We start from the raw sequence: 11,272 nt of genomic DNA, 5'->3' as shown, positions 1-11,272 counted from the left end.
GGGCACAGTCGAACAGCTGGATGAGCCATTTTCAATTCGACTCAATTGAAAGAATATAGAACGAAAAGAGAGCAGAGCAGAGCAGACGGCCACTCAATTACACATTTCACTTTCCAAGGGAAGATCAGGCCGGCCGCCCCTGGTCCCTCGGATCCCATTCTCTCTCTCTTTTGTGGGGGGGGTTATACAATGTGTTTTTGTTCAGTTTTTGTATTTTGTTTATGCGGCAGCCGCAAAAATACATTGAAGAGAGGTCTGTGTGTACAGCCCATGTTGATGGGGAATGAATTCCGTTTCATTTGTGTTCCCTCATTTAATTGAAGAGATTTATTTTCGCAGGCAGGCGGCCAGCCAGCTTTTTCAGTTGCGATCGGACTGCGTGCCTTTACAGATCGGAGAGAACAGAAAACGCGAATGGAAACTAACCATCGAACGCTCAATAATTGTGTATAATATTTATTGGAAATTCCATACAGTTTTTGTTTACAAAAAGAGGTACAGAAGTGTGCCTGAAAATACTCGAGTATTTCAAGAATTTTAAGTGGAAATGTGAAACAAAAATCGACACTATTTGGCAAGACAGCTTTTCTTTTTTGGAATAACAACGAAAGCAGCACATGTGAGGTAAGTTTTTAAAAATATATACAACCCGTACGTCCCCCTATATGTAGTGCGTGTTGTTTTTTTTCCCTTTTGCGTAATTGCGCAAATTATTTGTTTGGTCTACTTTTTGATTGACCGAAACGAAACGAAACGAACGGTACAGCAATTTGACTTTTCACCCAAAGGCCAACAAAAAGGCCTCCCCCCATGATTGGTGTCGTTTATCGCTCGCACACATAAATTTCTACTGCGTTCTGTTATGGTTCTATGCCCAAATTGAAAGCATCCAGTGCCCAGTAATTTATTAAGTTATTTATTTGTTTTTACAACAGAATGGAGGAGAGACCACAGTAGAATCAGAATTTGTGTCTGTGTTTTTTCCCATGAAACCATCTCTGTTTATCAACATTTCCTAGAGAACATTATGAACCATATTTATCATAATAGACAAAACATTTCTAACATGTACAAACTATTTTTTGTATATATATTTTTCTTATATCTATGGAGCTTTACGTTGCCCCACGTTCTGTACTCTCGGGCTTCTGTTCTGTTTCCTCTGGCAGTCACTCAGTTCTCATCTCTGCTCTGAGAGATCTGTTCCATTTTGGTTTGTAAAAGTACTTCTGAATGATCATTTCGATTTGAGTTTGTTTAGCTAATTGTAAGGGGAAATTATAGGGCAAATACTATATCAAGGAAATGCTAAGAATACACTTTTTTGATTAGAACCCATCGATAATGCTTAGAATTTTTAGAATTTACTTTATTTCTTTGAATTTTTAAACGAAAGATTGGCTTTTTTTGTATAGAACGTGATCTACATAGGATTTTTCGTACGATTCAAGCGATCAGAAGGGGTAATAATTGTACAATTTCATTGTTTCCGCCTTTGATTATATTTATTTAACAATAAATTTACTTTAGAGACTGTAGACTCAAGGTTGGAATGAGAAATTTGAGTATTCCATAGAGTTTTCTTTAGGATTTCTGTCTAGGAGCCTCCTATATGAAATTTAAGTATTCCATAGATTTTTCTTTAGGATTTCTCTCTAGGAAATTTGAGTATTCCATAGAGTTTTCTTTAGGATTTCTCTCTAGGAGCTCCCTATCGATCCAGTACCTTTCGGCACATAAACTTTGATCTGCTGCCTTGCCCTACCGCCTCCCGCCTGCCTCCTGGCTGTCTGTCTCGCACCTTCTCGTGGTGTGATGTGATGTCTTCAACCTTCGCGCTGTCACGTACTCGAAACATTCGAAATTACAGACTCGTGCCGTGCCGGTCTCCACACCACGATCGAGGGTTAACCAAGTGCGTCAAACAGCGGCAAGTGGCAGTGGCATGGCAGAGGGTGCAACCTATGGAAAGCGTGTGTGTGTGTGTGTGCACCTCCCTCCCTCCCAAGCGAATCGCTGATGGATTGTGGGTTGTTTATTTATTTTGCACCGAAAATGATTGCAAATATTTTTTGGGGAATTTTAACCCAGCCGCCGGACAGGAAATATACTAAGGAAAGTTTTTGCTGGATGCTGGACTTTAATGGAGGTGAAGGTCAGCTTTCTGGAAAATCGAACCCCTTTCGTGAGTTTTTCATCGGTTTTTCGCTTCCATTAAGAATCAATTTTCGGCTGTCGCGCCCTTCCTGCCATTCGGGGAGGATGCGATGTCTGTGCAACACATGTGTGGCACGAACTTAGGTAGAATGGTCGTCGGTTGTTTGGCTGATGATGATGATGTGCCCACATGTTGGATGGGCCTGCGTCTGCGCCTCCGTCTGGGAGTCAACAATAGTGCAGCCCTCTCCTTAGCGATCGCGACTCACTGGAGGCGTGGCCCGAGGGCGCGGACAGCAGGCCACATAAAACCAGGGACAGAATCGTAAGAACACAGTGTGTGCGTTTTTGTTGTTTTTAATTTCTTTAATTTTTTCGTTGCGCCGCCAGATGTGGGTTGGCAGCAGATGAGGAGCACACACCACTGAGAGACCAGCAACTGTGTCTGTTTTAATTCAGCGTCCGAGAGAGAGGCAGACAGCGAGGGTAGACACAGATCGGGGCATACATATGTGAAAAATTAAGGCAAGGCGACCGTTGAAAGCGAAAAGAGGCACACAAAAAAAATACATGCGGGAAGCAAAAGGCAACGACCAACAAAGTAAAACATGTTTTCCAAGGGAAAGGTGGCCGCCAAGGGACCGAAGCTTTGGCTACCCTGGAAAAACGAAGGATTCGATTTGGGCAGGGCTTTCCTGAGGAAAAGATGCCAAGGGAATAGACTTTTTTCAGCAGTTTGTTCATATGTAAACTATATAATATCTTTATACGATTTGTTTTATTTTTAGGATTAGTTAGGAAGGGTTTTCCTGAGGAAAAATGGCAATGGAATGGACTTTTTCCAGCAAAGGTTCCTAGAAAAACTAAATAATATCTTTATGCGATTTGGAGGATATTATTATATACAAAAATCACATCAAAACGAGTGTTCAGGGGTCGTGCCCCCTTAAAACTACAGATTCCAGAGTTTTGTTGGTTTTTCTTTTTAAAAGAAATTTTTGATGGGCTATTCCTATAGCAGGTACATGATATAGTGACGCTCTTTTGATTATTTTAGGCTGAGAAATGTAAAAATATATTTTTTGTATGGGAGATATAGACCGATAGATAAATATAGATGTATGATATGCTCCGATCCTAGGGTTTTTCGAGTAATATGGAAATAAGATGGAACTATTAAGAATTATATCCAAATTTCATTAAAACTGAATATATAATTCTATATAAACATTTCCATATAGAATTTTCTACTTATCCTGATTCTACTCACATCCAAGCGAGTGTTCAGGGGACTTGTCCCCTTAAAACTATAGATTCTAGAGCTTCGTTGGTTTTTCCGTAATAAAAAAATTCTTTTCTTTCCAAGACATATTTTTGATGGATTATTATTTTGGCACGTACATGATATAGTGATTCGTTTTTTATTATTTCAGTTTGAGAAATGTAGAAATATATTTTTTCTATGGTAGATATAGATAGATAGATAGATAGATAGATTGATAGATAGATAGATATAGATGTATGATATTTTCCGATCCTAGTGCAAGGAACTGTTATGAATGATATACAGATTTCGTTAAAAGTAAATATATAGTTTCCAAATATGAAAAAGGACATTTATATACACAATTTTCTCCTTATCCTGATCCTTAACATATCCTATACATAATCTTTCTTTATACCTTATTCCTAATGCATCATACCCTTCGATTACTGGGTACTGGGTACAACAAAGTGCAGGCATTGGAAGTATAACGGCAAAAGTGGAAGCCCACACACACACCACGCACATGGACATGCGCTCGAGGAGAGGGACAGAGAGAGAGAGAGAGAGAGGAGAGGGCTAACTAAATTGAGTTGTTCTGAGAGAGAGAGCGTAGGAGACAAGAGAGAGAGAGAGAGAGAAAAACCGTATGATCATTTGAGAATCGGAACTGAAATTGGCATTGGGCACAAATGTCGGGCACACATAGTCGTTTTCAGTCCAACGGACTACGCAGCGCTATTTGGAACAGTCTTCTTTTCGCCTCCGTAACGCGAAAAATATAAAAACAACATCTCCCCCTAGAGAAACGGAGAATACAGTGAGAGAACAACGTGAGTGACGGCTTTCGAGGGGAGAATGTGCAAAAAATAGACTAGAAGGAAGGAAAATTAGTACACAGTAGCTTCTGTTCTGTGCCATTCAAATGAAAATATATATATAATGTACTTGCACCATGTACATGCAGCTGTAGGTGCACCATGTTTTGACTGGTGCTTGTAGGTACACCTTGCAGCTTCCAAAGAGTGAAATAAACAACGTTTTTGTGGTGAAAGTGTAGGCTTTTGCTATCGATAAACCTATAAATATGGAGGCAGTGCCGTTTTTGTGCTGAAAATTAAGGCTTTTCCTATCGATAGGAGGATAGGAATGGAGACAGTGCATCCTGGAAATAGTGAAATAGTGAATCAAAAGGAATATACCCCAAGTTTTGTTTGCTTAGGGTTTGTTATATAAAAGTTTTATAATTGATGAGATGACGTCTCATACAATATGGATCCATCCATCCAATATTGTAAAATATTGTGTAAATATTAATAAAAAATATCCATATTTTTACTCCGAATTTTATGACAAAGAAACCATCAATTAATCATAAATAAGACTAAAATACCTTTTAAAAACCATCAATTTTAACCCAAGAAATGGGCCAAAGAAATCTGCAATTGGAATGTATTTTAAACCCTTAAGAGAAACAAATTTTTTTGTGTAAAAATTCAAAGACCAAATAAACTTTTAATGGTAATAATTTGAAATAAGTTTGCAAAACATTTTTGTAACCTAATTTCTTGAACACAAATTGCGGAATACCTCGAAATTTGTTTAAAAAAAGTTTTTCCTATAATATATCTTGAAAATATATCATTTCTGAACCCCTGCACACAATCTGTGGCCCTTAAATCTCTACTTTTTTGGTTAACCTTAACCTGAAATGGAAAGAAAAATGGTTTAAAAATACTGAATCTCTAAAGTATTAGCTGCTAAAAAGTGACTGTACCAAAAATACTCATTAGTTGTATTGAAAAGAGGCGTTAAACCCAAGCCGCGCCTAGGAACCCGATAGCTCTTTGAACCTAAAATATCCTAAAATTTAAGAGAAGTCTCGGCTTTACCTGGAGCCCCCCCTAATGCCTCTAATACTCCCCAAAGTCTTCCCCCCACAGATCATATAAAAAACTAAAAAACTGACCAGAAAACCATTTCCCTGGCTGCCCCCCAAAAGGTGAATAAAAGCCCAGTCATTATTTAATGGCCTTCATTAAAAAAAATAAGAGTATTTGCTGGCACTGTCATAAAAAGCTATTTTCAAAAATCGATAAAATATTCAACGACTTTCGAAGTCGAATGAAAAATGAAAAATCTCAACTTGTGAGCTCATTCCGCGGGGCTGGACAATCTCGTTTGCCATTTACGAGCATGGCACGCGCTGAGCCCAAATCAGAGAGCCAAAGAGAGCGGGAGAGAGAGAGAGGACAAGGTACCGGAAATGTGCGCGACATTTTAATTAAGTTCACCAAATGGAAATGGCCTTTAATCAAGTCAAGTCCAAAAAAACGCAGAGATTTATTCTCTGCAAATTCTTGAAAAAATAAAAAAGAAGAATACAAGAACTTTGGCTTGTAAACAAATTTGAAAAGAAATTCATTCAAACGAAGCAACGAACAGCAAACGGATGTGCCAGCTTCGTACATTTCCCTTTCATTTCCCCATCCGAGATACATTAGGCTTTCCTTCCGCTTCGATTTTTGGCATATGTTTTTGGCTGCTAATTGGGTGAAAAGTTGTAGAAAGGTCTTCAAATGGTCTTTCAGTGATCTTTGCTTGTGCTTGGAATGATCTTCTAGCAATCTTATAGGTTAGACGAGCCTTAACGATCCTAGTATGTTCTATTAAACGATCAGTGATCTCAGAATGATTCTTTTATTCTTCAACGATCTTCATCCATCAGGAAACGATCTTAAAGGGTTCTAGAACTATCTGAAAATGATTTTAATACTTAAATATCTGTCTACTTCATCATTTCAGTGGTTCTTCGATTCTTCAACGATCTTTAAGTAATCTTCAGCCATCAGGAATCGATCTTAAGGGGTTCTAGAATGATCTGAAAGTGATCTTAAAACTTCAACCTTCAACGATCTTTAAGTAATCTTCAGCCATGAAAGAACGGTCCTAACGGGATCTAAAATGATCTTAAAACTGTAATATCTGTCTATTTCATAATTTCAATGATTCTCCGGGTTTCCAACGATCACTAAATAATCTTTATCTATCAGAGAACGATCTAAAGTGGTTTTAGAATTATCTGAAAATGATCTTAAAACTTAAATATCTATTTATTTCATCATTTCAAGGATTCTTCGATTCTTCCACAATCTTTAAGTAATCTTCAGCCATGAAAGAACCGTCTTAAAGAGTTCTAGAATGATCTTAAACGATCTTAAAACTGTAATATCTGTCTCTTTCATCATTTCAATTATTCTTCGATCCTTCAACAGTCTTTAAGTAATCTTCAGCCATCAGAGAACGGTCCTATTGGGTTCTAGAATCTTTAAACTTCAATATCTGTCAATGATCTTCAAACTATGATAAAAAACCTTTAAGAAGACTCTTTAAACTGAAAGATCTGCGGATTTTCAAACAATTCCCTTTTAAAGTGTTTTTTTTACAATCCTTTAACAATCTTAAAATTCCATAAAGTCCATAAAACATCTAAAAACTATAACCCCTAGTATTTTGACCGCAAGTGTAGGGCTGCATGTAGCCCTAGACGGAAATGAACATAAATCTAATCGAATGCATTCTTCCAGGTGTTGCAGCAGTCACATCAAACAGCGGAGCATCTCCCACGGCAGCTGCCGAATGATCTATGAACTGGTGTATCTGCATCTGTATCTTGTATCTGTGTGTGCTTGCACGCCCACGATTTGGAGGGGGAGCTCTCTTTTGGTGACAAGATGGCTGCCATAAATCCATCAACTCGCTGAGTAAATCACACTCCAAGGCAAAACAATAATTAAAGGGCATATAAATACGATATATCGTATAGATTTCGAAGAGTAGTATTTCCGTTACGCACCGACAAAAGGTGATCATCAGGATCACTTCAAAGAAGGCGCCAAAAACACATGTTGTGGGGCCCACCAGAAGAAAAGGCAACTGTTGTTATATCCATAATAAATTAGAATACTAGAAGATCACTGATCTTCTTCCGGAGAGAGAGAGAGCCCCGGAGAGTGGAGATCAGATCAGATGAGGGAGAACCCCAAGCTAAAGTGGATTTCCGGTGAATAAAAAACACATGCGACAAACAGAATCGGAGTCGGAGTTGGAGTCGGCGTCGGCATCGGAGTTGCAGTTGTCTGCTGTCGCCTACCCCTTGGCTGGTGCTGCCGCTCCAGAGCGAGTGGCACTTAGGAGGGTGCAGGCCGCTACAAAAGTTACAAAAATAAATATGCTAAAAATGGATATAGACAGTGGCTGGAGTGGAAACATCAACAGCCGAGGCAGAAGCAGAAACAGTCGCTCGCACATCATGATGAGGGAAAGACTTGTCTGGGCCGTGCTGCTTTTCCTAGTTCTAACGACACCGCCACAAATCTTTGCTCGACGATCGCCTGCCAGCTCCCAAGAGCTGCTCAAGGACTACGATAGTGTGGCAGGTGGCAACCGGCAGAGGAGTCTACCGGAAGCACCAACCGAGGAAACCAATGGCGAAGAGGATGACAAGTCCACGGTGGCAGAGAGCCCCAAGCCGGCCCAGAGACGACCCTACTGGAAGAACCTCAACAAGATGGTGTCACTGCAGACCAAACCATCGGGTGCGGTCTTCACACTCAATTGTCCTGCTTTGGGCAGTCCCGAACTGAAGCTCACCTGGTTCCGCAACGATACGAGCGAGTGGTCCAGGAGCTATGGCAATCTCAAGAAGGCACGCTGGTCCCTCACCATGGAGGACGTGGTGCCGAATGATTCGGGGATCTACACCTGCCAGGTGTGCAACGATCTGGGCTGCATCAGTCATGCCACCAAACTGATAGTCAGCGATCGTGTGAATCACAAGCCCATACTGATCACGGGTCCGGCCAATCTGACGCTTCTGATCAACGGCAGCGGGCACATGAACTGCAAGTATCTGTCGGATTTGACCAGCAAAAAGGCCTGGATCTTTGTGCCCTGCCAGGGGGTGACCAACTGTTCGAATAACCGCACCATCTATGCCCACGATCTGGACCGGTTGGACTTCGTGAACGTCACCATGGAGCAGGAGGGCTGGTACACGTGCATCGAGAGCAACAGTCTCGGCCAGTCGAACAGCACCGCCTACCTGCGTGTGGTAAGGAGTCTGCATCTGCTGGAGGCCGGCATGGCCAGTGGCATGGGCCGGAGCACCGGCATGACGGCCATTGTCATTATCGTGATCGGTGTCCTGATCCTCATGTGCATCCTGTTCGGCTACTATGCCGTGCGCAAGATGAAGCACGAGAAGCTGCTCAAGCAGCGCATCGAGACGGTGCATCAGTGGACCAAGAAGGTGATCATCTTCAAGCCCGAGGGCGGCGGCGACTCCAGCGGCTCCATGGACACCATGATCATGCCCGTGGTGAAGATCCAGAAGCAGCGTACCACAGTCCTCCAAAGCGGCAACGAACCGGCGCCCTTCAACGAATACGAATTCCCGCTGGACTCCAACTGGGAGCTGCCCCGAGGACAACTGGTGCTGGGCGCCACTCTGGGTGAGGGCGCCTTTGGCCGCGTGGTCATGGCCGAGGTCAACAGTGCCATTGTGGCCGTCAAAATGGTCAAGGAAGGACACACCGACGATGATATTGCCAGTCTTGTGAGGGAAATGGAGGTGATGAAAATCATAGGCCGTCACATCAACATCATCAATCTCCTGGGCTGCTGCAGCCAGAGCGGACCCCTCTATGTCATCGTGGAATACGCACCGCATGGCAATCTCAAGGACTTCCTCTACAAGAATCGTCCCTTTGGCCGAGAGCAGGTGGACAGCTCACAGCCGCCGCCATCGCCGCCGGCGCATGTCATCACCGAAAAGGATCTGATCAAGTTTGCCCATCAAATCGCCCGTGGCATGGACTACCTGGCCTCGCGTCGCTGCATCCATCGCGATCTGGCCGCACGCAATGTACTCGTCAGCGATGATTATGTCCTGAAGATTGCGGACTTTGGTCTGGCCAGGGATATCCAGAGCACGGAATACTATCGAAAGAACACCAACGGACGGCTGCCGATCAAGTGGATGGCACCCGAATCGCTGCAGGAGAAGTTCTACGATTCGAAGAGCGATGTCTGGTCGTACGGCATACTGTTGTGGGAGATCATGACCTTTGGGGCACAGCCCTATCCCACCATAATGTCCGCCGAAGAGCTCTACAGCTATCTGATGTCCGGCCAGCGTATGGAGAAGCCCGCCAAATGCTCGATGAACATTTACATTCTGATGCGACAGTGCTGGCACTTCAATGCCGACGATCGGCCGCCCTTCACGGAGATTGTCGAGTACATGGACAAGCTGTTGCAGGCCAAGGAGGACTATCTGGATGTGGACATAGCCAATCTGGATACACCGCCCTCCACCAGCGATGAGGAGGACGCGGAATCAGATGCTGAGCAAATGTTGCGATATCATTATGTGACGCGAACACCAAATGATCATTGAACGATCTTTGAGACTTTCAATTTTGAAACGATCCTTGCAACGATCTATTGTAAATATCCAAAAGAAAACAAAATTGCACCAAAGGCGTAAACCAAAAATCAAACACGAATTTATTATTAGAATTACTTTAAAACCCATAACCATTATATATTATATATTATATATATATAGAGAGAGAGAGAGAGCGAACCAAATTGCAGAGGGTCAAGCAGCAGTGCCCCTCGGTTTCGCTTTAAAATTTTAAGTGTATCTTTAAGTATCGGTTGTATTTTCTGTTGTACTTCTATTCGTACTGATCTTTGTAGTATTCTGCAGTTTTATACACGCTAAATGGTAAATTTAAAAAGCTGCATGCAAGCCCCCTCCCCCCCAAAAAAGTGCCTTATGAAACAATAAATGTTGTACGTATCTGTATCTGTATCTATGCACCCATCATACAACAAACGACGAGAGATCATGACGTCTCAATTTGGGAAAATCTGTGAAAAAAAACCACTCGATTTGAACCGCACGAGGCACGCGCGTCACTAAACGGAAAAATGATGAATGGAACGGCCTGCGGACCACTCTTTTTCTTCCCCCCCCCCCACTGCCTGGCGAGGTGTGGATGGGGTCGGTCTGGTGTCTGGGGGTCGCAGCGGTGGCGGCGGCTCGTTTGTTGACGCGCTAAATGCCAAGAGCGTCGTCGGAGTCGTAGTCGGTTCGGAATCTGCTGCCTGGCGATGCAATTAGACGATAATACAAGCCTGGGCTTATGGCCAGAGAAATATATAAGTTTATAAAGTATTGTAATTGCAGGGAGATTTGTGGCCAGGTTTTTTTTTTAGTGGGGGTGCTGCGAGAGTACACCTATTTGCAATGAGTCGGCCGGAGGGCAAGTGTTGGCCGAGTTAAGCGATTGCAACATTGTGTGTGTGTGTGTGTGGATATGAGGTATGACTATTGGGGCACATTAATGTACAGGTTCCCCCTAAATGGTCAAAGCAAAAGTTCAAAGGGTAATTGCTATGATTAGTCGTAGCAAATGGCTGCGGAAATTGAACAGAAGATATTTGTCAGTTTATATATTAGTTGGGATACATTTTGGGTTTTTTGGGATACAATTTGGGGGAATATTAGTAGGATCTACCATTCGTCTTTTTCTCTCAGAAATTATAATGGAGTTTCGATCAAAAAAAGTGAGTATTAAAGCGATGGTTTTGCTGATCTTTCTTTCATTTATTGATCGTCGTATTCCAAGTCCTTAAAAGTGTTTTTAAAGACAAGTATTTGAGGCATATTTATAGCCAAATTTATCCGAACTATCTTTGATCTGAAATACATTCAGAAACCTCTCTTTTTCTATAATTTTCTGTATATATTCTGTTGTTTCTTTTTAGAAGCTTTAGATG

General features: G+C 42.1%; 1 protein-coding gene across 2 annotated transcripts; it reads left to right on the top strand.

The window, feature by feature from the left end:
• The first annotated feature begins 357 nt into the window (after window positions 1-357).
• On the top strand, window positions 358-10,301 carry LOC108156617 (fibroblast growth factor receptor homolog 1). 2 transcript variants are annotated; one of them, XM_017288172.2, is made up of 2 exons: window positions 358-624; window positions 7,009-10,301. In XM_017288172.2, the coding sequence occupies exon 2, from the start codon at window positions 7,500-7,502 to the stop codon at window positions 9,879-9,881; it is 2,382 nt and encodes a 793-aa protein (XP_017143661.1). In that variant the 5' UTR covers window positions 358-624; window positions 7,009-7,499; the 3' UTR covers window positions 9,882-10,301. The 2 variants fall into 2 exon arrangements, with proteins under 2 accessions (XP_017143661.1, XP_017143660.1); XM_017288171.2 differs by lacking the exon at window positions 358-624 and adding an exon at window positions 4,120-4,254.
• Window positions 10,302-11,272: the final 971 nt, after the last annotated feature.

Source organism: Drosophila miranda, chromosome 2, assembly GCF_003369915.1.
Source record: "Drosophila miranda strain MSH22 chromosome 2, D.miranda_PacBio2.1, whole genome shotgun sequence".
NCBI lineage: Eukaryota > Metazoa > Arthropoda > Insecta > Diptera > Drosophilidae > Drosophila > Drosophila miranda.
Note: the sequence above shows the minus strand (reverse complement) of the source record. Positions and strands in the feature narration are given on the sequence as shown.